At 40.9% G+C, this 25,704-nt stretch overlaps 1 protein-coding gene across 1 annotated transcript; it reads left to right on the top strand.

The window, feature by feature from the left end:
• Positions 1-5,273: 5,273 nt before the first annotated feature.
• Positions 5,274-25,092, top strand: LOC102274603 (17-beta-hydroxysteroid dehydrogenase 13). Its single transcript, XM_005904473.3, has 7 exons — positions 5,274-5,605; positions 8,819-8,926; positions 9,978-10,109; positions 14,053-14,159; positions 17,517-17,654; positions 21,863-21,979; positions 23,678-25,092. Exons 1-7 carry the CDS (start codon positions 5,396-5,398, stop codon positions 23,766-23,768), a joined length of 903 nt encoding a protein of 300 aa, XP_005904535.1. The 5' UTR covers positions 5,274-5,395; the 3' UTR covers positions 23,769-25,092.
• The last annotated feature ends 612 nt before the right edge of the window (positions 25,093-25,704 follow it).

Raw genomic sequence — 25,704 nt, 5'->3', positions numbered from 1 at the left:
AGACATTCAACCTGAAAACAGATTCCGGATGTTGTAGCCAGCATTAGGTTTGATTAAATCACTTATGTTGATATTTAAACATGACTCCAGATAAACATCACTTCCCTGATGCCTCAGATGATATAGGATCCGCCTGCAATGAGGGAGATCCGGGTTCAATCCCTGGGTCAGAAAGATCCCCTGGAGAAGGGACTGGGTACCCACTCCAGTATTCTTGCCTGGAGAGTTCCATGGACAGAGAAGCCTGGAGAGCTATGGAGTCGGACATGACTGAGTGACTAACACTTTAATATTTTAAACCGGCATGCAGACTGATAGAGTTAAGTTCTCTTTTATGAATACACTCAGGGTTAAAACTTAAAGAGTCAACTGTACTCTCTCCAATGCAATATAGTATAGCCTAGGTCAAGATGTCTGAACCTCAGAACTATGGACACTTGGGGCTGGATAACTTTTTCCTTCAAAGTTCAGGGCTGACTGGATTGTATGGTTAGCAGCCTGCCTGGCCTTTACCCACTCAAGGCCACTAGCATGCCTGGGTGTGACAACCAATAATGTCTCCGAGAGTCATGGCAAATTGTCTCCTTTGGGACAAAAGTATCCTTGGTTGAAAATCATTTGGCTGGTTGGTTATAACTAGTTGGTTTAAGTTAAAAGTTGGGGCTCTGCAATCTGACTTCCTGAGTTTGAATCCTAGTTCAACCCCCCTTTTTATAAAACTTTTATTTTATTTATTTATTTTTTGAAAATTTATTTATATAATTTTCTGGCTGCATGAAGTCTTAGTTTCGGCATTTGGGATCTAGTTCCTTAACCAAGGATTGAACTCGGACCCCCTGCATTGGGAAAGGGCAGAATCTCAGCCACTGGACCACCAGAGAAGTCCCCTAACTCAGCCTCTTACTGGTTATGTGACTTTGGCAAGTTACTTCACTTTTCTTGCCATCAGTTTCTTCATCTGGAAAGCCAGTTGACTAAGAAAGTAGCAGTCTAGCACCTAAAATGACCATCTTCCCAGGGCCTGGATGTCAGGTTCTTTTATAGATCAGAGATGGGGGAGCAGGGTGGGGAGGTGAGGAAACAAAGGAAAAGACCATATCATTCTTGCAAATATCTCCTAGAATGACAAGTCTCAGGCAGGGAGATATGCTAGTTTCACTTTCTTTCAGCACTTCACAGGTAAGCAGGGCCAGGCTATCTCCCTGTGAGCCAAACAAAGGCACCCTAGCCCAAGGGCCAGGCAGAGGGGGCCAGACAGGGCTCCCTGAGGCAGGCCATTGTGTATGCCTATAATAACAAAGCTATGACCAACTTAGACAGCATATTAAAAAGCAGAGACATTACTTTGCTGACAAAGGTCCATTTAGTCAAAGCTATGGTTTTTCCAGTAGTCATGTATGGATGTGAGTTAGACTATAAAAAGGCTGACTGCCGAAGAATTGATGCTTTTGAACTGTGGTATCGGAAAAGACTCCTGAGAGTCCCTTGAACTGCAAGGAGATCCAACCAGTCCATCCAAAAGGAAATCAGTCCTGAATAGTCATTGGAAGGACTGATGCTGAAGCTGAAACTTCAATATTTTGGCCACCTGATGCGAAGAACTAACTCATTGGGAAAGACCTTGATGCTGGGCAAGATTGAAGGCAGGAGGAGAAGGGGACGACAGAGGATGAGATGGTTGGATGGCATCACCGACTCAATGGACATGAGTTTGAGCAAGCTCCAGGAGATGGTGAAGGACAGGGAAGCCTGGCGTGCTGCAGTCCATGGGGACGCAAAGAGTTGGACATGACTGAGCTACTGAACAACAGTGGGATTTCTAAACTATTTGATTATCCTACTCGATACCTACAACTTCCCTGGTGGCTCAGATGGTAAAGAATCTGCCTGCAACGCAGGAAACGTGGGTTTTATTCCTGGGTCGGGAAGATCCCCTGGAGAAGGGAATGGCTACCCACTCCAGTATTCTTGCCTGGAGAATTCCATGGACAGAGAAGCCTAACAGGAGGCTACATTCCCTGGTGTCACAAAGGGTCAGACATGACTGAGTAACTAACACTATAGGCTCCTCCTTACCTCTTCAGAGCTTTTTGTTTGTTTGTTTAACAAAATATCAGTTTTTTATTTATTTGACTGCACCAGATCTTAGTCGACTATGAGGGCTACTCCATTTCTTCTAAGGGATTCTTCCCACAGTAAGTAGATATATTGGTTATCTAAATTAAATTTTCCCTTATCCATCCATTTTAGTTCACTGATTCCTAAAATGCCAGTGTTGACTCTTGCCAACTCCTGTTTGACCCCATCCAATTTACCTTGATTCATGGCACCCCACTCCAGTACTCTTGCCTGGAGAATCCCATGGATGGAGGAGCCTGGTGGGCTGCAGTCCATGGGGTCGCTAGGGGTTGGACACGACTGAGCGACTTCACTTTCACTTTTCACTTTTATGCATTGGAGAAGGAAATGGCAACCCATTCCAGTATTCTTGCCTGGAGAATCCCAGGGAAGAGGAAGCCTGGTGGGCTGCCGTCTATGGGGTCACACAGAGTCGGACACGACTGAAGTGACGCAGCAGCAGCAGCAGCAGCAGCATGGATCTAACATTCCAGGTTCCTATGCAATATTGTTCTTTACAGCACCGGACTTTACTTTCACCACCAGACACATCCACAACTGGGCTTTGTTTCCGCTTTGGTTCAGTCTCATCATTCCTTCTGAAGTTATTTCTCCACTCTTCTCTAGTAGCATATTGGGCACCTATGTTGGTAGGGAGTTCATCTTTCAGAGTCATATCTCTTCGCCTTTTCATACTGTTCATGGTTGGCTCATAGTTTCATTGACTAGACAAGGCTATGATCCATGTGATCAGTTTGGTTAGTTTTCTGTGACTGTGGTTTTCATTCTGTCTGCCCTCTGATGGATGAGGATATAAGGCTTATGGAAGCTTCTTGATTGGGAGGGATTGGCTGTGGGGAAAACTGGGTCTTGCTCTTATGAGCAAGGCCATGGTTCAGTAAATCTTTAATCCATTTTTATGCTGATGGATGGGGCTGTGTTCCTGCCCTGTAGGTTGACCTGAGGCCAAACTATGGTGGGGGAATGGTGACCTCCTCCAAAAGGACTTATGCCAGCATGTCGAACCTCCCAGGACTGCTGCAGTCAGTGTTCCTGACCCTGCAGCAGACCACTGTCAACACATACCTCCGCCAGAGACTCCTGAACACTCACAGGCAAGTGAGTGTTCAGTCTCTTGTGAGGTCACTGCTCCTTTCTCCTGGGTCCTGGTGCACATCAGGTTTTGTTTGTGCTCTCCAAATGTCTCTGCTTCCCCAGTCCTGTGGAAGTTCTGTAATCAAATCCCGCTGGCCTTCAAAGTCACATTCCCTGGGGATTCTCAGTCCTTTTGCCAGATCCCCAGGCTGGGAAATCTGTTGTGGGCCCTAGAACTTTTGTAACATTATGAGAACTTTTTGGTTTAATTGTTCTACAGTTTGTGGGTTGAACAGCTGAAGTTGAACAGTTTTGTGAAGACCTACAAAACCTTCTAGAACTAACACCAAAAAAAAAAAAGATATCCTTTTCATCATAGAGGACTGGAAAGCAAAAGTAGAAAGTCAAGAGATACCTGGAGTCACAGCAAATTTGGCCTTGGAGGACACAATGAAGCAGGGCAAAGGCTAACAGAGTTTTGCTAAGAGAACACACTGGTCATAGCAAACACCCTCTTCCAACAACACAAAAGGTGACTCTACACATGGACATCACCAGATGGTCAATACTGAAATCAAATTGATTATATTGTTTGCAGCCAAAGATGGAGAAGCTCTATATAGTCAGCAAAAACAAGACCAGGAGCTGACTGTGGTTAAGATCATGAACTCCTTATTGTAAAATTCAGACTTAAATTGAAAAAAGTAGGGAAAAGTACTAGGCCATTCAGATATGACTTAAGTCAAATCCTTTATACAGTGGAAATGACAAATAGATTCAAGGGATTAGATATGAAAGACAGAATGCCTGAAGAACTATGGACAGAGTTTCGTAACACTGTACAGGAGGCAGGGATCAAAACCATCCCCAAGAAGAAGAAATGCAAAAAGGCAAAATAGTTGTCTGAGGAGGCCTTACAAATAGCTGAGAAAAGAAGAAAAGTGAAAGGCAAAGGAGAGATAAAACCACCTGAATGCAGAGTTCCAAAGAATAACAAGGGAAGACAAAGCTTTCCTAAGTGAACAATGGAAAGAAATAGAGGAAAACAATAGAATGGAAAAGACTATAGATCTCTTCAAGAAAAATAAAGATACCAAGGGAAGATTTCATGTAAAAAGGGTAGAGTTAAGGGCAGAAATGGCATGGGTCTAATGGAAGCAGAAGGTATTAAGAAGAGGTGGCAAGAATACACAGGGTAACATACAAAAAAGATCTTAATGACCCAGATAACCCTGATGGTGTGATCACTCACCTAGGGCCAGACATCCTGGAAGGCAAAATCAAGTGGGCATGTGGGATCTTGTTGCCCAACCAAGGACCAAACTCAGGCCCTCAGCACTGGGAACAGAGCCTTAGCCACTGGACCACCTCCTGACATCTTTGGGGAGCCCCTGGTGGCTCAGACAGTAAAGAGTCTGCCCGCAGGGCGGGAGACTCGGGTTTGATCCCTGTGTTGGGAAGATGCCCTGGAGAAGGAAATGGCAACCCACTCCAGTATACTTGCCTGGAGAATCCCATAGATGGAGGAGCCTAGCAGGCTACAGTATATGGGGTCACAGAGTCAGACACGACTTAGCAACTTCACTTTACATCTTTGGAACAGTACTGTCTGACAGGCTGTAATGTCAGCCTATAGTCCTCATTGGACAGTAAAGAATCCACCTGCAATGTGGGAGACACAGGTTCCATCCCTTGGTCTGGAAGATCCCCTGGAGAAGGGAATGGCGACCCATTCCAGTATTCTTGCCTGAAAAATTCCAAGGACAAAGAAGACTGGCGGGCTGCAGTTCATGGGATCACAAAGAGGCAGATACGACTGAGCGACTAACACGGACACGCACACTCAGCTTTTAGGTTGTGCATCTTTTTTTTTCAGTTGACGTGATGAAACATAGTACAGAAATGCTTCTCAGAAAGCAAGTCCAGAGTTTTCTAGAACCTTCTCTAGAGTTCCCTTGTCCCTGTGCCAAATTTTTACTAACAATCGGCCCAGCTTCAAAAGCTCAAGCAGTGTCTAACACATTAGAACACATGACCAAAACCTGCCTACCAATCGTCACTACTTTGGCCAGCCCTATCAACACCTGAAATACAGCTCATTCCCGAAGCTCTTTGAAGAGGAGGGCACTTTGCTGAGACTAGACAGGAGCTGAGGCAGAGGAGAAAAGTGCAGAGCAGAGCCATGAAGATTATCTTGGATCTCCTTCTGCTTCTGCTCATCATCATTTATTCCTACTTGGAATCTCTGGTGAAGGTCTTCATTCCCAGGAAGAGAAAATCTGTGGCTGGAGAGATTGTTCTCATTACAGGAGCCGGGCATGGAATAGGCAGGCAGACCGCCTATGAATTTGCAAAACGGAAGAGCAGACTGGTTCTGTGGGATATTAATAAGGTACTGGATTCATCTGCCCATCTTTTAAAGTTACCCACCAGGGAGGGCCCATACAAGTGAGATGGGTGTTTTTAAATTTATTTGACTTAGCATTTGCTTATCTTGGTATTTTTCTTGTTCAAAGTGTGTTAACTACATTTCCTAGAGCCTTACTCTACACATGCATCAGGATGGTTTGATGGAAACTTCACTGAGACCTTAGCAGTGATTTTTGTGTCCTGATATGCTGGTTTGATAACAGATTCAGGAGCCAGGCTACTTCCAAACTGTTTAAATTGAACGATCACTTAATTTCTCCCAGCCTCAGTTTCCTTGTCTCTGAAATGGGGATAACAGTTCACAGGATGGGTTAAGAACAGGTGTTAACACACTACAGCCAGTGGGCCAGACTTGCTCCCAGAGCAGCCTGTTGAGCTAGGGATGTATTTTTTAAAGGGCTGTCCAGGCAAAAACCAGATGGAAAACAAAGAACATGTAACAGAATCTCTTGGTGCCCAACTCTCACATGCACAGAACCCTAATATGTTTACCATCTGGTTCTTAACAGAAAGAAAGACTAAACAAATTACTATTTAAGTGCTTAAAACAATGCCTGGCTATAGGAAATGTTGGTCATGTTTAATACACTTCCATGAAGAGCATCAGACTTTTTCTTGGGCATTTTTTTTTTTTTTTTGCTATTGATATTTGTAAACACTAAATTAACTACTCACAACTGAAATCTTGTATCATTTTCCCTAAACTTTTGCTTTGTTCTTATTTTTAAAATTTTTTCGCTGCACCACATGGCATGCAGAATTCTAGTTCCCCCACCAGGAACTGAACCCATGCCCCTTGCTTTGGAAGTACTGACTCTTAACTACTGGAACACCAGGATCCAGGGTACCTCCTAAACTTTTGAATTCTGACTCGGCCACGCAAATATTCACAGAAAAAATGCTTGCAGAATTTTAGGATAGGAAAAAAAATATCCAGGTTTTTTTTTTTTTTTTTTTTTTTTAGTTAGTGTTTCTACAAATCACAGTGAGACTTTAGTTGCCATATGTTAATGTTCTTTGCCAACATGTCTAACTGGCACCTATTTTCTTAAGACCTTCAGAAATGTCTTTTGAATTTAGAAAACTTGTTCTCTGGTTCTTTCTATTTAGTAAATAATATTACATTACACACAAAAAATTGATATATTTTTATATAACAGATATGAGCACTTAAGATAAGCTGATTCACATAAAAGTTATTTGGCATCAGTTTGGTCCTTGAAAAGATTTCAATACACTTTCAAGAAAAGGACAAGAATTTACAAATTGAGAAAATAACTGCTTGCTGTTCTCAGGTGTTTATCAAAAAAAAAATAAATAAGTATAAATTCATGAGAAGGGCTTGATGAAATTTAAACTCTGGATCCCTCCAGATGTATATTTTGGGAGAAAGACCTGACATCTTTTATGCATTTTTTAAATCCCAATGATAAGAAGGAAAAATGACTTATTTAAGATTCTGCCTGAATGATAGGTCACCTAGCCTCACAGGGTCTCTTTGAGCCCTTGCATTTTTATGGTTGAACATTTAAGATATTACATGATTCACTCTAAGGCTGTAAGTGTAATCCAAATCTCCTTTAACTATCAACTGTCTTTCTGTTATGCTGGCTTCTTTTGCCTTACACAACAAGTCATGTTAACAGTTTATTCACATTAAATCTGAACTGTGACAAGTGGAGTTCACACCACACGCTGGAGTTGAAGCAAGAATTTTGCTTATGAAGACAAGACATTACATCTTGCAGTTTTCTAGCTCAGCATCTGATGAAAACTTAGATTACTAATAGCTCTCGACTGACCTTAACTCTAGAGATAAAAGAGTGTCATCTTGTAATCTGCAATGAACAAGCTCCCAGCTAAAACCCAAATAGTGAGTCTCCTGACCTCCTTCTTTATACTTCTGAAACTCCTCAGAAATCTGTGAGGGACAATGACCTTGGATGAAGGATATATACTTTTTCCTTCCATGCAAACCACTTAACTCTGCCTATTATTATTGTTTCATATTATTAGTCATCCCTACTGGAAAAGCAAAACCACCCAACATTCACTCGGGGATAGCCCCAAATAACAACCACACTACTAACCTCCCAACATGCCAAAAGGGCTTTCAAGACATCTTGACTCTTCATCACAGAGAAGAGCTAACAAATTCTGAAAGGAAAAAGTATAATTTTAAATACTTTATAATCTTCTTTATGAAATTCAACAGATGTCAGAACTTGAAAAGAATGCTAATTTTCCAGAAATGCAGGTTAAGAAGCATCAGGGTGACTTTATTTTAGAAAGAGGTCTTTGAATTTAGGCTGAAAATGAGTTCCTCTGTCTCTATGTCCTGGAGTTACGAGCAAAGCAGTTACATAGACAAGAATCCATCCCATGTCATTTGCCCATTTTTACTCCAGGACACCTAAAGAACATAATCTTACGGCCCTGGAATTAGTAGCATAGTCTCTCCATGAAAGATTTTCTCAAATAAGGATCCTTCTTCCTCCTTCCTTTCTAGAGGATTAAAGCAAAATTGTCGAGAAAAGTCTGATGGGCAGAGGTATATAGTTTAAAATTACCACTAATTTAGAATTTATGTTTTACTGTCTATTACATAATTGGTGCTCAACAAATATATGGTAAATATACTGTTGATTTTTCTTTTCTTCTCCATACTTGAACATCTCCCTTCATGACACCACAAAGAGCAGTATCTTTCAAGCATGTTCTTTATGAGAATACAGCTTAACAAGGTGGAAACACACGAGACGAATATGAGCCTTCCCCGGCAGAAAAGCCAGGTTGTGACCTCTGCAGATTAGTCAAGCAGTGTCTCTCATGAAATTTGCTCAGAAACAAGGAGGAAATTCTGTTTCAATTTTTTTTCTTTTTTTTTTTTTGGCTGCACGGGCTTCTGTTGCAGCAAGCTTTCTCTAGTTTTGGTGGGGTTTCTCTACTTGTGAGACACGGGCTTCGTTGCTCCACAGCATGTGGGATCTTAGTTCCCCGACCAGGGATTGAACCTGTGTCCCCTGCATTGGAAGGCAGATTCTTAACCATGGGAGCACCAGGGAAGTCTTCTGAATTTTAATCTTTGAAAAAATTTAATCTCAGCTATTTTCTACCTCCCTGTTGTCTACTCACTGACCTACACCTTTCAGAATTTGTTTTTTCCCAATTACAGCATGGTGTTGAGGAAACTGCAGCAGAATGCAGAAAACTAGGGGCCACTACACACGTGTTTGTGGTAGACTGCAGTAACAGAGAAGAGATTTATAGCTCCGTAAACCAGGTGAGACTCCAGGGTACAAATTTCTTCCCATGGTTTTATGTCCCTTTACGTGGAATATGAAAAGGTTCTTTATGACAGCCTAATTTAAGTTCGATTTTTTTTTTTTTTTTTTTTTAGCCTCTGCTAACTGAGGTAGCTGTGTTTACAAGGAAGGACATACACTTTTTTCTTCCATATGATCCATTCAACTCTGCCTATTATTATTGTTTTGTATTATTAGTCAATTTCATTCTGATCAGAAGTTCGAGCAATAGTACAGAGTGAAAGAACAAAGATTTATCACCAGGGAAAAGGATCATGTTCTAGTCTTCCTTTTAGTCCTATCACCTTTACAGAAGTTCCTTTATTTTTTCCTTTAATTATTTTTCTTTGGAATTTTATGTTGGTGCCAAACTAATCTTCTATAGAAAATGTATATTAATTATAATAACAATGCTTAAGAGTAAATATCAAATACATTAGACCAAGCATGTTGATAGACATTTTCACCCTTTAATCCCTACAATAACTCTATAAACCTCATTTGACTGATGAGCAAATTGAGATTCAAAGAGGTGAAATCAAAGGTCATGTAGCTAGCAGGTGGAGAAGCCAAGATTACCCAATTAGCACTTTAAAAACATTTGGTAAGAACAGATATGTCAGACCAAGGTCATGTAGCCAGTACCTATGACCTAGGTGGGGACACTAGGATTACTCAACTAGCAGTTTTTAAATGTTTGATTAGAACTGATATATCAGTTAATCAACAAAACACTAATTTCACTTTACTGGTAAGTTACCAAAAAAAAAAAAAAAAATCTATGATGTACTAGGTACTGAAATTTAGCTGTTAAAAAACCAGTTTATCCCAGTTTTATGATAGTGTTCCTTTTGTAACCACACTTTGGGCTAATGCTCTTTTCCCCTTGAACTCTCAGCGATCTCATCAACTAGAATAAAGAATCTGATCCCTGGATGATATTAGTCCCAAAACTTTGAGTTTCTATAATACATCCAATGAACTTTCTATTTCTAATGCACCCAATGACTGTTCTTTCTATTTCAAAAGGTAAAGAAAGAAGTTGGTGATGTAACCATCGTGGTGAATAATGCTGGGGCAATATATCCAGCTGACCTTCTTAGTACAAAGGATGAGGAGATCACCAAAACTTTTGAGGTCAACATCTTAGGACATTTTTGGGTGAGTGTGAGTCAGAAACATCCCTAGGTTGTACATGTCTGACAACTTCTCTTAAGGTACATGAAATTCATAATTGAGTTCACGTCCTTCTGGATAGACAACTGCAGCCATGAAATTAAAAGACGCTTACTCCTTGGAAGGAAAGTTATGACCAACCTAGACAGCATATTCAAAAACAGAGACATTCCTTTGCCAACAAAGGTCTGTCTAGTCAAGGCTATGGTTTTTCCTGTGGTCATGTATGGATGTGAGAGTTGGACTGTGAAGAAGGCTGAGCGCCAAAGAATTGATGCTTTTGAACTGTGGTGTTGGAGAAGACTCTTGAGAGTCCCTTGGACTGCAAGGAGATCCAACCAGTCCATTCTGAAGGAGAACAGTCCTGGGTGTTCTTTGGAAGGAATGATACTAAAGCTGAAACTCCAGTACTTTGGCCACCTCATGCGAAGAGTTGACTCATTGGAAAAGACTCTGATGCTGGGAGGGATTGGGGGCAGGAGGAGAAGGGGAGGACAGAGGATGAGATGGCTGGATGGCATCACTGACTCGATGGACGTGAGTCTGAGTGAATTCTGGGAGTTGGTGGTGGACAGGGAGGCCTGGTGTGCTGTGATTCATGGGGTCGCAAAGAGTCGGACACGACTGAGCGACTGAACCGAACTGAACTGAACTGAACTAAAAACAACAATCATCAAATATTGGTGTCTCTGACAGAAGGCGTCGTGGCATGCTGCAGTTCATGGGGTCAGAAAGAGTCAGACACAACTTGGCAACTGAATAACAGCTGACAGAAGGGCACAGGGTTCAAGGAAACACAACTCACCAGAATGTAGGCTAGTTAGTCTGTTTCATCCACCAGTACCTACACAAAGCCTGGTACGTACTAAGCACGCAAAAAGAATATTGGGTTGGCCAAAATGTTCGTACTGGTTTTGCCAGCTGATGGCAAATCTGAATGAACTTTTTAGCCAACCGGATATTTGTGGCACTTTTCTAAGGATAGGGCTTCCCTGGCAGCTTAAACAGTAGAGCATCTGCCTGCAGTGCAGGATGCCCGGGTTCCATCCCTGGATTGGGAAGATCCCCTGGAGAAGGAAATGGTAACCCACTCCAGTATTCTAGTCTGGAGAATCCCGTGGACAGAGGAGCCTAGCGAGCTTCAGTCCATGGCATCGCAAAGAGCTGGACATGACTGAGCAACTAACACTTGTTTGTTTTGTTTGCTAAGGATTGTCAGTGTATGTCTTTTCGGTGCTTTAGAGAAAATACATATTGTGTACATTCCCTTGTGACCTTATGTCATGGAATTGTAGAATAGAAAGGACAAAGAGCTCCCTACTTGCGTTATATAGGAGTCGGAGACTATTTTAAATGGAAATCTGGAACAAGGTCTACATCAGGTTGGAGCTTAGAGATATGGCTCTACAGACCTCTTAAGATTGGTTGGTTTTGTGAGAGACGGAAATGTGCCTTTGTAGAGAACATTTATATGAATTAATCTTCCAGAGCCTCAGTGTTAGTGTGGAACCTAGGACAGAGCTGGATTCCAGGAGACAGAAGAAAAAAGAGATATTTTTCCTCATTTTCCAAAATCCTTTACATATGCTACTGATAATGAATTATTATTTCCACTGAACTACGAAGAGACTCCATGCATTCACTCTCTATCAGTTCAGTTCAGTCTCTCAGTCGTGTCCGACTCTTTGCGACCCCATGAATCGCAGCACACCAGGCCTCCCTGTCCATCACCAACTCCTGGAGTTCATTCAGACTCATGTCCATCGAGTCAGTGATGCCATCCAGCCATCTCATCCTCTGTTGTCCCCTTCTCCTCCTGCCCCTAATCCCTCCCAGCATCAGCGTCTTTTCCAATGAGTCAACTCTTTGCATGAGGTGGCCAAAGTATTGGAGTTTCAGCTTCAGCATCATTCCTTCCAAAGAAGTCCCAGGGCTGATCTCCTTCAGAATGGACTGGTTGGATCTCCTTGCAGTCCAAGGGACTCTCAAGAGTCTTCTCCAATACCACAGTTCAAAAGCATCAATTCTTTGGTGCTCAGCCTTCTTCACAGTCCAACTCTCACATCCATACATGACCACTGGAAAAACCATAGCCTTCACTAGACGGACCTTTGTTGGCAAAGTAATGTCTCTGCTTTTGAATATGCTATCTAGGTTGGTCATAACTTTCCTTCCAAGGAGTAAGCGTCTTTTAATTTCTTGGCTGCAGTCACCATCTGCAGTGATTTGGGAGCCCAGAAAAATAAAGTCTGACACTGTTTCCACTGTTTCCTCATCTATTTCCCATGAAATGATGGGACAAGATGCCATGATCTTCGTTTTCTGAATGTTGAGCTTTAAGCCAACTTTTTCACTTTCCTCTTTTGCTTCCATCAAGAGGCTTTTGAGTTCCTCTTCACTTTCTGCCATAAGGGTGGTGTCATCTGCATATCTGAGGTTATTGATATTTCTCCCAGCAATCTTGATTCCAGCCTGTGCTTCTTCCAGCCCAGTGTTTCTCATGATGTATTCTGCATAGAAGTTAAATAAGCAGGGTAACAATATATAGCCTTGACGAACTCCTTTTCCTATTTGGAACCAGTCTGTTGTTCCATGTCGAGTTCTAACTGTTGCTTCCTGACCTGCATATAGGCTTCTCAAGAGGCAGGTCCGGTGGTCTGGTATTCCCATCTCTTGAAGAATTTTCCACAGTTTATTGTCACTCTCTATAGCTACACAACAAAACTCAGTGAACTAAAGCAAGAATAAATGTTTACTTTCCTCTCACAGTTTCTGTGGGTCAGGAATTTGGGGGTGCCGTGGTTTAGCAGTTCTGGCTCTATGAATTTGCATAGGGTCTATAGGGTGGACTTATAAAATTCTCATAAAATATTATTGATATTTCTCACAAAACAGAAAGCTTTTTGGAGGAAAAGAAAGACTTTTGTTTCCTATGGCATCAATATATGATGCACAATATTACAAACAGGAGATACTAAACCTAATCAAGTTGCCTAATGACCATCAGTATAGGACTCAACTTTTTCTACTGAAACTGATATAACTACACAGGGTTTTAACTCTTCCTGTTAGAAAGCTAAAGTCCCAAACCAAAGAAATCGCAAGATATAAGATTACCATCTGGAATTTTTTCAGTTCTGAAAACTCTTGAGTTTTTCCGTTAATAACATTGTTGGATCCATAAAAGAGAGTTTATGGATTCCCTCTGAAGGGAAGGAAAGGGATATTAAGATGAGTTTTTGGCATGTGGTACACGGTACATAGCACTCAGTGTCAGCTTAAACCAATCGTTCCAATCATTTTTCATTTCTATCACTGATAGAGAAATAATCATGGAATCTTGGCACACATTTCATTTCATTGTAAAAGTTGTTTCAAAAGACATTTTGTCTTAAAAATAAAACCACCACGGTAACAACAACCCCCATATGCAAGGCAGCAAAAGAGACACAGATGCAAAGAACAGATGAAAGAGCTGTGGATTCGATCCCTGGGCTGGGAGATCCCCTGGAGAAGGGCGTGGCAACTTCTTACAAGTTTAAAAATATGTAATACTTCATATATATATATAAAGCGGGAGAAGGTGAGGGGGGGGGGGATGATTTGAGAGAATAGCATTGAAATGTGAATATTACCATATGGAACATAGACGACCAGTGCAAGTTCGATTCATGAATCAGGGCCACTCAAAACCTGGTGCTGTGGGACAACCCAGAGGGATAGGATGGGGAGGGAGGGGGGAGGGAGGTTCAGGATGAGGGGACACATGTGCACCTGTGGCTGATTCATGTCGATATATGGCAAAAACCTTCAGTCAGGTAATTATCCTCCAATTAAAATAAATTAATTAATTAAAAAATAAAACTACATAGTTGGGAAATCTAACACTTGTGTCATTGTTACTTTTCTCTCTGCAATGATTCTGAAGATCACAAAAGCACTTCTTCCATCAATGATAAGGAGAAACCATGGCCACATTGTCACAGTGGCTTCAGTGTGCGGCCACGGAGTGATTCCTTATCTTATTCCGTATTGGTAAGTATTACTTTCTAGCAGTGTTACATATTTTTACACTTGTAAGTATTTGCACGCACCCATGCTAAGTCGCGTCAGTCCTGTCCAACTCTTTGAGACCCCATGGCCTGTAGCCCAACAGGCTCCTCGATCTATGACATTCCCCAGGCAAGAATATTGAAGTGCATTGCCATGCCCTTCTCCAGGGGATCCTCCCAACCCAAGGAATGAACCCATAGCTCTTTCATCTCCTGCATTGAAAAGCATGTTCTTTACCACTAGTGAAACCTGAGGAGCCCCTTTAAGGGTTTATTAGACCTCAGATTCCAATTTTCCTAACAGGTAATTTATTTCATTTTGTAATTCTTTTCTGAGAGCTATAATTATGTTTTGTTCATATTTGTTTTTTTTTATATTATTTTTTTTTTTTTCTTCTTTTTTTTTTTTAAATTTTATTTTATTTTTAAACTTTACATAATTGTATTAGTTTTGCCAAATATCAAAATGAATCAAATGTCTTGCAAAAAATAAAAACTAAAGAAATTTCATACAGTTAATTTGGATTTATAGAATATATATAGTAATTTGGAATAAACTCCTAAAAATGACTTCTCCTAAAATAATGAAACTCATCATCATTTAAAATATTTTTAAATTTCTGAAAACTCCTCTGCACAGCAATGAAAGAAAAGAGTAGTGCCAAGGATGTTTCCATTGTATCCTGGAATGAGTAGATGTTCATAAAAGAAATGAGGAATTCACAGGCTAAGAAGCAAAACATGCAGATAAGTCCAAATGAACATAAGTCTGTGCAATGGTCCTTGTGCCCAAGAAAAGCTAAACAGAGTGGCCACTGGAACAAACCATTTTCCAGTGTGCTTGTGTCATGAGAGACTGTGTGTGTGTGTGTGTGTGTGTGTGTATGTGTGTATAAGAGAGAGAGAGAGGCAGAGAAAGAGAGAGAAAGTTCGAGAGAAAGCCTCTACCATATTAAAAAATGCAGATAGCATACTCCGTGGTCTACCAAGGACACGGGCTTCCCTGGTGGTTCAGTGGTAAAGATCTACCTGCCAATGTAGGAGATGAGGGTTTGATCCTGGGTTGGGAAGATCCCCTGGAGAAGAAAATGGCAACCCACTCCAGTAGTCTAGTCTGGAAAATCCCATGGACAGAGGAGCCTGGCAGACTACAGTCCATGGTGTCACAAAAGAGTTGGACACAACTTAGCGACTAAACAACAACAAAACAACAGACAACTAGGATATAAAAAGAAGAAGGTAAGAAGGCCCTCAGTTCAGTTCAGTCGCTCATTCGTGTCTGACTCTTTGCGACCCCATGAACTGCAGCATGCTAGGCCTCCCTGTCCATCACCAGCTCCCGAAGTATACCCAAACTCATGTCCATCGAGTCGGTGATGCCATCCAGCCATCTCATCCTCTGTCCTCCCCTTCTCCTCCTGCCCCCAATCCCTCTTTTCCAATGAGTCAACTCTTCGCATGAGGTGGCCAAAGTACTGGAGTTTCAGCTTCAACATCAGTCCTTCCAATGAACACCCAGAATTGATCTCCTTTAGGATGGACTGGTTGGATCTCCTTGCAGTCCAAGGGACTCTCAAGAGTCTTCTCCAATACCACAGTTCAAAAGCATCAATTCTTCAGCGCTCAGCTTTCTTCACAGTCCAACTCTCACATCCATACATGACCACTGGAAAAACCATAGCCTTCACTAGACGGACCTTTGTTGGCAAAGTAATGTCTCTGCTTTTGAATAGGCTATCTAGGTTGGTCATAACTTTCCTTCCAAGGAGTAAGCGTCTTTTAATTTCTTGACTGCAATCACCATCTGCAGTGATTTTGGAGCCCCAAAAAATAAAGTCTGACACTGTTTCCACTGTTTCCCCATCTATCAGCCATGAAATGATGGGACCAGATGCCATGATCTTCGTTTTCTGAATGTTGAGCTTTAAGCCAACTTTTTCACTCTCCTCTTTCACTTTCATCAGGATTCACTATTTGCAAAAAATCTTTTCTTTGTACCTCCTTCAATGGCCTCTCATTTTCTTATTCCAGCCTTATATCAATCTCATAGAAAAATTTAACTTGTTAACATGTTTATCAGTGGCTGGGTAGATAGTTGGTTTATTGTTTACCTGCACATCCATGTTCAAGTTTGAATTTAGTCATGAATCAAATTACTTCTGACAGTGAAAGTAGTCACAGATGTAGTTAAGTTTCACTGTAGGTTAAGGTGTCCATGCACATACAAATGTTTATTTCAAACTGCCTCTACCATTGTAAAACACAAATCAGAATTTCACAGATTAAACATGCAATATTGTTTTAATGTTTAGAAATGTGGAAACCCAATGTACTAATAGTTTCCCTTTTTTCTTTTCCTTTAAGAAAGAGTCAACCTTTAACTTTATTGTTCTTATTGTCATCTGGGTCAAAAATACAATTAACATTACATAGCTCCTTATAGGTAATAAAGTTATTATGCATATTACTTTTAAGTAATAGAGTTATTATGCAATTTAATCCTCAAGACAGTCATGTATTTTATTACCAGCATTTTAAAGATGGGAAACTCAAAGGAAAAAGACAAGGTGATATGTTGAAGGTCGCTCACACTAACACACCAAAAGTCTTTTTACTCCAGATGTTCACAATGAAGTTAAGAAGCCAAAGTGAACTCTACATTTCAAGAGAGAAACCATTGAGAAAGTAGAGATGCATAGAGTCCCACAGAAGCTTGTTAACACAGATATTAGTTATGTAATTTTTCTAAACATGTTCTTCTTGATTCATATATTTCAAAATAAAAATAGTAGTAAAAACTGATCAGAAAAAAGTTTAAAAATTGCATGGAAAACTACATGTAGAGTGGAAAAGTGAGCAGTAATGAAGTTAAAGTTTTATTAGAATTGGTTTGGAGAAGGCAATGGCACCCCTCCAGTACTCCTGCCTGGAAAATCCCATGGATGGAGGAGCCCGGTAGGCTGCAGTCCATGGGGTCGAAAAGAGTCGGACATGACTGAGCGACTTCACTTTCACTTTTCACTTTCATGCATTGGAGAGGGAAATGGCAACCCACTCCAGTGTTCTTGCCTGGAGAATCCCAGGGACGGGGCAGCCTGGTGGGCTGCCGTCTATGCGGTCGCACAGAGTCGGACACGACTGAAGTGACTTAGCAGCAGCAGAATTTGTTCTGTTGTTATCACTGCTACAGTCACAATTCAGTGAAACCAGATGTGAAAATAGATGACCAAGTGGAAGATTTTATTAGTTCTCAAGCAAAATCAACATTTTCTTCTCACAGAGAGTTGAAGAATGTGTTTCACTTTTCCTTAGCTAACAAGGACGGATAATTCTCTTACAGTTCCAGTAAATTTGCTGCTGTTGGTTTCCACCGAGCCCTGACATCAGAACTTGAAGCCTTGGGAAAAACTGGTATCAAAACTTCATGTCTCTGCCCAGTTTTTGTGAATACTGGGTTCACCAAAAACCCAAGTACAAGGTGAGGCCAAGATCAAGTTAGAATAGAAATAAAGCATGAGAAATTAGTATGAAAATTACATGAGAAATTAGTAAGAAAATTACATGAGTGATTACTATGAAAACTACATGAGAAATTCATATAAAATTACATGAGAAATTCCTATGAAAATTACATGAGAAATTCCTATGACAATTGCATGAGTAATCCCTATGAAAATCACATGGGAAATTCCTATAAAAATTACATGAGAAATTTGTAGGTGGGTCAACTGAGAAAATATGGGAAAAAAACGGAAAAGGAAAAGCAATTTTTTCTTTGTCATTTTTTTCTTATTAATGTTACTGTACTGCTTTTATGTTTTCACTTTGAAATTAGATGAACGAAGGGGAAAATGCTTTAGGGACTAGCAGGAGAGATTAGCTGCCAATGAATCCAGGCAATGGGTGTTTTTTTTTTTTCAACATTCAACATTATCACTTTTTATTTTTTTTAATTGGAGGATAATTGCTTTACAATGTTGTGCTGGTTTCTGCCATACAACAACCCAAATCAGTCAGCTCAAATATATATATATATAGGCTTCCCTGGTGGCTCAGCAGTAAAGAATACACCTGCAATACAGGAGATGCCGGAGACGTGGGTTCAGTCCCTGAGTTGGGAAGGTCGCCTGGAGGAGGAATTGGCATCCTACTCCAGTTTTCTTGCCTGGAAAATCTCACGGGCAATGAGCCATGGGGTCGCAAAGAGTCAGACACCACTGAAGTAACTGAGTGCCCATGATATGTATACACACCCCCTCCCTCGTGAGCCTCTCTCCCTGCCATCGCACCCACACTCCCCGTCCCCCGCCCTAGGTCATCACAAAATGCTGGGCAGGGCTCCCTGTGTTATATTGTAACTTCCCACTAGTTATCTGTTTTACACATGACAGAGTATATAGTTTGATGCTACTTTCTCAATTCATCCTACCCTTTCCTTCCTGCACTGTGTCCACATGTCCAGCAATGGGTGTTTATTCGTGTCCAGGTGAAAGATTCAACACACACACAGGTGCTAAGAGGGAGTGAGAATGGGGGTGGGCAGGATGGAGAGGTGTCTTCTCTTGGAACCACACCCCCAAAATGAATGATACCTAACATCCCCTTCTCCCCTTCATGGTTCATCTTCCTCAAATAGAGTATGGAAAGGCACAGGAATCTGCCTCATTTCCACCATCTTCCTCCCAGTACCCACCATAGTGCTGGCAAAAATCCTCCAACATTTTCCAGACTTGCCTGATCCTAAGAATCATCACCTGTGCTTACATAAAAAGTAAATGTTCTTAGCCTCTCCCTTAGAAATTCCAACTCAGTAAACTGGAACGAGTTCTAAGAATAAGGCATTTTGTTTTGTTTTGCTTCATTTACAACCATATCAGGTAACTCTGGAGACAGGCTTGGAAAACATTGACATAGTAAATATAACCACATGCATTTGGTCACGGTTACCACCCTGTCTTCCGTTAAAATGCAAACATTTCTAGAACAGCAATACACTGAGTCTCTAATCCCTTGAAAGTGATAGTGTTATTTGCTCAGTCATGTCTGACTCTTTGTGACCCCATGGACTGTAGCCCACCACGCTCTTCTGTCCATGGACTTCTCCAGGCAAGAATGCTGGAGTGGGTAGCCATTTCCTTCTCCAGGGGATCGTGACCCAGGGGTCGAACCCACATCTTCTGCATTGCAGGCAGATTCTTCACTGTCTGAGCCATAAGGAAAACCCTCAAAATGATCAAGGTGAATTTCTGTAAATATATACTTTGTCTTTGATAAGGGAGGATCTCAGATCATAAGAGAGGAGAAATTGGCCCTGAAATAAGAGGGAAAAAAGCAGAAAGGTGAAGGATAAGGACCCTAACATTAATACACCTGCCTCACAAATTTGCCTCAATTCCAGTATACATTCTGCTACAAGTTAACAAAATATACTAAGCTTGCTAGTGTGAAGTAAGTTTATTATTGGAAGGGAATTAGTCCTAAATATAGTCATTCAAAAAGTTAACAGGGCTTCCCAGGTGGCTTAGATGGTGAAGAACCCACCTGCCAATGCAGGAAACACAGGTTCAATCCCTGAGTCAGGAAGATCCCCTGGAGGAGAAAATGGCAACCCAGTCCAGTATTCTTGCCTGGAGAATCACATGGACAGAGGAGCCTGCTGGGCTACAGTCCATAGGGTCACAAAGAGTCGAACACAACTGAGGTGCCTTAGTGTGCACACTCACAACGGAGTTAAGAAATTCCCTTTTAAGCTCAGCCTCATTAGAGTCGGACACGACTGAGCACGCACACGCCACATGCCAGATTTGAAGCTACTGACTCTGAAACCCTAAACCTGCTGTGTCATCTCTGGAGCTGTAGCCAGTCCCTGGCAGTTGAATCATTAACTGAGTTAGAACACAGGCACTTAACAAGTACGCAGCACTGTATATTAGTAAATACCACGATACAACTGGGACTCTGGGCTCATTGGGCCCAATAAAAACCCTCTTGGTAAGCATTCAGGCTTAGTGTGTACCCAGAGGACAGGGTCTTCTGGTGGAGAAGGCAAAATAAATGAGAAGAGTGAGGCTAATGCAACCTTGGGGACTTTCCTGGTGGTTGAGCAGTTATGACTCCAGGCTTCCAATGCAGGGAGCATGGGTTCAATCCTTGCTTGGGGAATTAAGACCCTGAATGCTGCATGGTAAAGCCAACAAACAAACAAAAATAATGTGACCTCAGGTGTGTGGGTTCCTAGGGTGACCCTAAGGGCTGACCCAGGCAAGGCTGAAAATCTGGGACTGGTCCCACCCAGACTCCCTGATTCTGAATTTCCTTGGCAAAGGCTGACATGTCCATATACTAATGTCAGGCTTGGCTTAGAGATGGAGTTGATAGAATCAGGTAGGAGAAATCAGGGAGGAAAGAGGCAGCACCCAATAATTTAGAAAAAATATAGATTTGTATTATTCTTGGCTGGCTTGCCACTCAATGCCATGAAAACCTCGATCACACCATCATCTGCAATAAATCACATGAGATCTCAAGGAAGGAAGTTATAACTGTCAGTTCAGTTCAGTTCAGTCACTCAGTCTTGTCCGACTCTTTGCAACCCCATGAACTGCAGCAAGCCAGGCCTCTCTGTCCATCACCAACTCCCGGAGTTCACCCAGACTCACATCCATCGAGTCAGTGATGCCATCCAGCCATCTCATCCTCTGTCGTCCCCTTCTCCTCCTGCCCCCAATCCCTCCCAGCATCAGAGTCTTTTCCAATGAGTCAGCTCTTCGCATCTGGTAATCAAAGTATTGGAGTTCCAACTTCAACATCAGTCCTTCCAATGAACACCCAGGACTGATATCCTTTAGAATGGACTGGTTGGATCTCCTTGCAGTCCAAGGGACTCTCAAGAGTCTTCTCCAACACCACAGTTCAAAAGCATCAATTCTTTGGTGCTCAGCTTTCTTCACAGTCCAACTCTCACATCCATACATGACCACTGGAAAAACCATCACTACCTACTTAATTCTTCTGCCCAACCTTTTTATTTATTAAGCCACTCAGACATCTTAATTTTGATGCAATACTTTCAATCCATTTACACTTTAATTTCCTGCTATCATCTTGTACTAATGGGCATTCTACACTGGGCTTGTGGTTATGAATACTTCTCAAGAACTCATGTGTACAGTCTTGAGTACATGCAAGGTCCCACCCCTCCAGTTTTAACATAAGACTCCCACACGCACCTTGAACTCTCATTAAACTGTAGTACAGGCAAGTCAGTACAAAACAGTCCAGCTTTGTGGGACACCTCCACAAGAAAGAAAGTGTACTTAGTTCCAGATTTCTTTTCCTGTAGCTAACGAGCCCTGAAGAAAGATGTCAGATGTTTTCTTTCTGTCCTATGGTCAGTTCTACCCATCAGGCTTCCTTGCCTCCTCTCCTGCTCTTCTATCTAATTCCTCTCCACCGTTTTGAGGTTTGACTGAGTGAGCCATGAAACACAGAGTGGGATGTGAAAGTAGAAGATTATGATAACGAAACATCCACATGGCGTGGGGGAGGGGAGGCAGGTGGCATTTGAGCAGTGAATTCTAGAAACTTTTAAATCCTAACTCATGAAAAGATCATTTTCCTGCCTTCATTAATTATTTAAAAAAAAAATAAAATAAAAAGAATCCAACTTTTTTTTTTAAATCACAGAATATGGCCTGTGTTGGAGACAGACAAAGTTGTAAGAAGCTTGATAGATGGAATACTTACTGATAAGAAAATGATTTTTGTACCATCATATATCAATATCTCCTTAACAATAGAGAGGTAAGTACAGCACAAAACACCTAAAATACTAAAACACTGATAGAGCTATCATTATGGAGAGCCTTTCAGTTGTGAAAGTTGCCATGGAAACTCTCCATGCCTGGGGAAAACAGTTAAGTTGCCTCTGTTATTACCTTACCCAGTCTATAAAAAGAGGATGAATCATTTTCTCTACTACATCCACCGTCTCCGCCCAATCTTTGCCAGAGACAAGGAAAGACAGTTTAAAGAGAATGCAATATGGTGAACTAGCTAAAAATAAAGAAGCCTGCTGGGGTTTTGATTAAGACTGCATTGAATCTATAGACCAATTGGGGGAGAATGAACATATTTAACATTATTGAGTCTTCAAACCCAAGAGCACAAAGAACACAATATACCTCTTCTTTTTATTTTTTCATCTTTTTCAATATGTGTACATATTGAAACTACAGCATCATGTAGCTTTCAGTGTACAAGTCTTACGCACTTTTTCTCAGGTTTACCCCAAAGTATTTCAAATCTTTGATGCTATTGCAAATGACATTTTAAAAGATCTCTATTTTCCATTATTTGTTACTTGCATGTGTTTGATTCTTGCATTTTGATCTGTATTTAGCAACCTTGCTGTACTCACTTTTAGTAGCTTTTTTGTAGATTCTAACAGATATTTTTACATAAATGATCATATTGTCTGTAAATCAAGACACTTTGGCTTCTTCTTTTTTCCAATCTTTATGTTTTCTAGTTCTTGCCCTATCACACTGGCTAGAACCTCCTGTTGCAATGTCAGAGAGGACTGATGAAAGCGCACGTCCAAGCGTTGTCTCCGATCTTAGGAGGAAAGTAGTCACAATTTCATAATTCAGAATGATACCAGCTGTAGATTTTTTTCATTTGCTCTTTACCAGGTTGAAGAAGTTCCCTTCTATTATTATTTTGATGAGAGTCTTCATCAAGAGTAGATGTGAATTTTGTCAAAAGTTTTACTGAATATATTAAGAGGATCGTTGGTCTTTCCATTTTACTTTGCTAACATAAGGAATCACACTGAGTCGTTCTAAAGATTAAACTAACCCTGCTCTGTAATGTCTTTGACTTTTGGGTCAGCATAATACTTACCTCATAAACTGATTTGGAAAGTATTCTCTCCTCTTATCCTTTCAGGAATAGCTTGTGTGAAATGGTATTATTTCTTTTTTAAACATTTTATAGAATTCCCAGTGAAGTCATTTGAGCCAGTTGCTTAACCTCTTAGTTAAACAAGAAGTTCCTCAAAGGCAGTCGCTGCTTTTAAAGTACCATATTATAGATATGCAGTAAAAACTCAAGAGGTGGAGAAATTGATTAAATGGATTCTGGTGCTATTGCTCTGTGAACTCTTAGCATCAGGATTCATTGACATTTACAAAAATAAGCCCAGACCTTCATATTTTTGCCTTTACTCACATAAGAGTTTAAGCAAGAGTTTGTTAATATAAGAAGGTGAGAATGGTATATAGCAGTGCTTTCTTTATACTTGCATAATATTTTAATTGTGAGTATTAAAAGACACACACACACACAAAGAGCGAGATAGATATAAAGAAAGAAAGGAAGAACAGAAAAAAAAATTAAATGCAAACCAGACAACTCTCAGGTTATTTTAACTGACAACAAAAATTAACTCTGATGTCCAAGATTTTAAACTGAAAAACATTCATCTTTTCTTTCATACAGATTTCTTCCTGAACGTGCTGTGGCAGCCATATATCATGTACAGGATATTCAATTTGAAGCAGTGATTGGCCACAAAATCAAAATGAAATGAATAAATGAGCTCCAGGCCGAGATGTATGCACCTTAATGATGTGGAACTGAATTTAGAGTCAATGCTTCAAAGCTCTATTTCACATTTTTCAAAGCTGTTAATATTAAAAAACATTGGTTTGGCATTAGCCATGGTAGAATGAACAAGACTAATCACCTGTCTTTCTATTTCTCAAGATTATACATGCAGTTTTAATAGATCCATTTTTCATCTATGCCTCTTAAAAACTTGTATGCTTAAGTAAACATCCTTAAGAGGTCATTTTTCTTTAACAGATTTCATTTCTTTTCTTTTCATTTAAAGGTGGACAAAGCTACCTCCCTGAGAGTAAATACAAAAAGAACTTATTTACACAGGGACATTTTAAGACTGTTCTTAAAGTAAATCTGCTGGCCACAGAATGTCAGCAAGTACGCAGTGTGAGCTAGCAATTAGAGACCAAGTTTAAGCAGATGGCTGTACTCCAAAAAAGAGACAGATTACACCTATGCAGGTCAACATTTGGAAGCTCTCTCTTGCTTCTCCCTTTTTCGTCAGCCCATAACAGTGCTTTCTTACCTTATTCTGTTCCTGATATAGATTTTACATCCACCAAGAGTGTGCCCTCCATACTTTCTGCCCTTTTCATGCTGCTGCTGCTAAGTCACTTCAGTCGTGTCCGACTGTGCGACCCCATAGACAGGAGCCCACCAGGCTTCCCCGTCCCTGGGATTCTCCAGGCAAGAACACTGGAGTGGGTTGCCATTTCCTTCTCCAATGCAGGAAAGTGAAAGGTGAAAGTGAAGTTGCTCAGTCGTGTCCGACCCTCAGCCACCCCATGGACTGCAGCCTACCAGGCTCCTCCATCCATGGGATTTTCCAGGCAAGAGTACTGGAGTGGGGTGCCATTGCCTTCTCCATAGTCACTTAAAATACTGTGACATTGCCAAAGGTGACTCTCTCTTGAATCTCAGGGTATCCGAAATTTTAACCCCATGTTAACCTCTTTCTTTGTAGTTTATGCTTTCACATATTATTGGTACCAGAGATGTTTAGACAGCTTTGAGCTTCAAAAATGAAAGCTAATGCAGAGATGCTAGGCTGGCTACTTAATACTGTACTGTGGATCTGAGAGATGGGAGGAAAAACAGAGTTGTTTTTTTTATATATATATATAAAAATAGAAAAAAAATCTGACTTCAAGTACATCAAGGATAATCTAGTTTTCTCTGTTTTTCACTAATGCTATAGACTGCTTTGGCTTAGACTATCCTCCTGTTTTATCCTAAGTGAAAGTATATGATTAAATGCAAATCATTAATAAAAACGATATTTTAAAAACAAATGATAAATATGTTGCTATGCTTTTAAAAAATAACCTCTTGTAGTTATAAAATTAAGAGTTTTGATCTCTAAGCTCTGAGCCTCTGAGCATCTTTCAGGAAGCAAGGATCTGGGTATTATCAAGCAGACAGAGTTTACAGATGTAGAGAGGGATAGGGGGTTCTCCCAACTCCAGCTTCTTTGACTGTTAGGTTTACACACTGAAACTTACTGAGTCCTTTGTATGTGAGGCACTGCACAGAGTACTATCGTTTTGAGACTTTTTTCTTATTCACTTCAATTCAGTTCAGTCAGTCAGTCGTATCCAACTCTTTGCACCCCATGGACTGCAGCACGCCAGGCTTCCCCGTCCATCACCAACTCCCAGAGCTTGCTCAAACTCATGTCCTTTGAGTCAGTGATGCCATCCAACTGTCTCATCCTCTGTTGTCCCCTTCTCCTCCTGCCTTCAATGTTTCCCAGAATCAGGGTCTTTTCCAATGAGTCAGTTCTTCACATCAGGTGGCCAAAGTTTTGCAGCTTCAGCTTCAGCATCAGTCCTTTAATATTTGTTCATGATTTTTGTTTCGATTGCTTGCCTTAAAATCAAGAACTTTATGAGTGGAAGCTTAAA

This window comes from Bos mutus, chromosome 6 (assembly GCF_027580195.1).
Source record: "Bos mutus isolate GX-2022 chromosome 6, NWIPB_WYAK_1.1, whole genome shotgun sequence".
NCBI lineage: Eukaryota > Metazoa > Chordata > Mammalia > Artiodactyla > Bovidae > Bos > Bos mutus.
This window is presented reverse-complemented; position numbering and strand designations above follow the sequence as displayed.

Excerpts from the sequence above, each read along its gene's own strand:
- LOC102274603 (XM_005904473.3), top strand. The coding sequence starts at position 5,396 with ATGAAGATTATCTTGGATCTCCTTCTGCTTCTGCTCATCATCATTTAT. Across the intron at positions 14,160-17,516 it reads CCTTATCTTATTCCGTATTG|TTCCAGTAAATTTGCTGCTG; the intron begins GTAAGTATTACT and ends ATTCTCTTACAG. Across the intron at positions 21,980-23,677 it reads ATCTCCTTAACAATAGAGAG|ATTTCTTCCTGAACGTGCTG; the intron begins GTAAGTACAGCA and ends TCTTTCATACAG.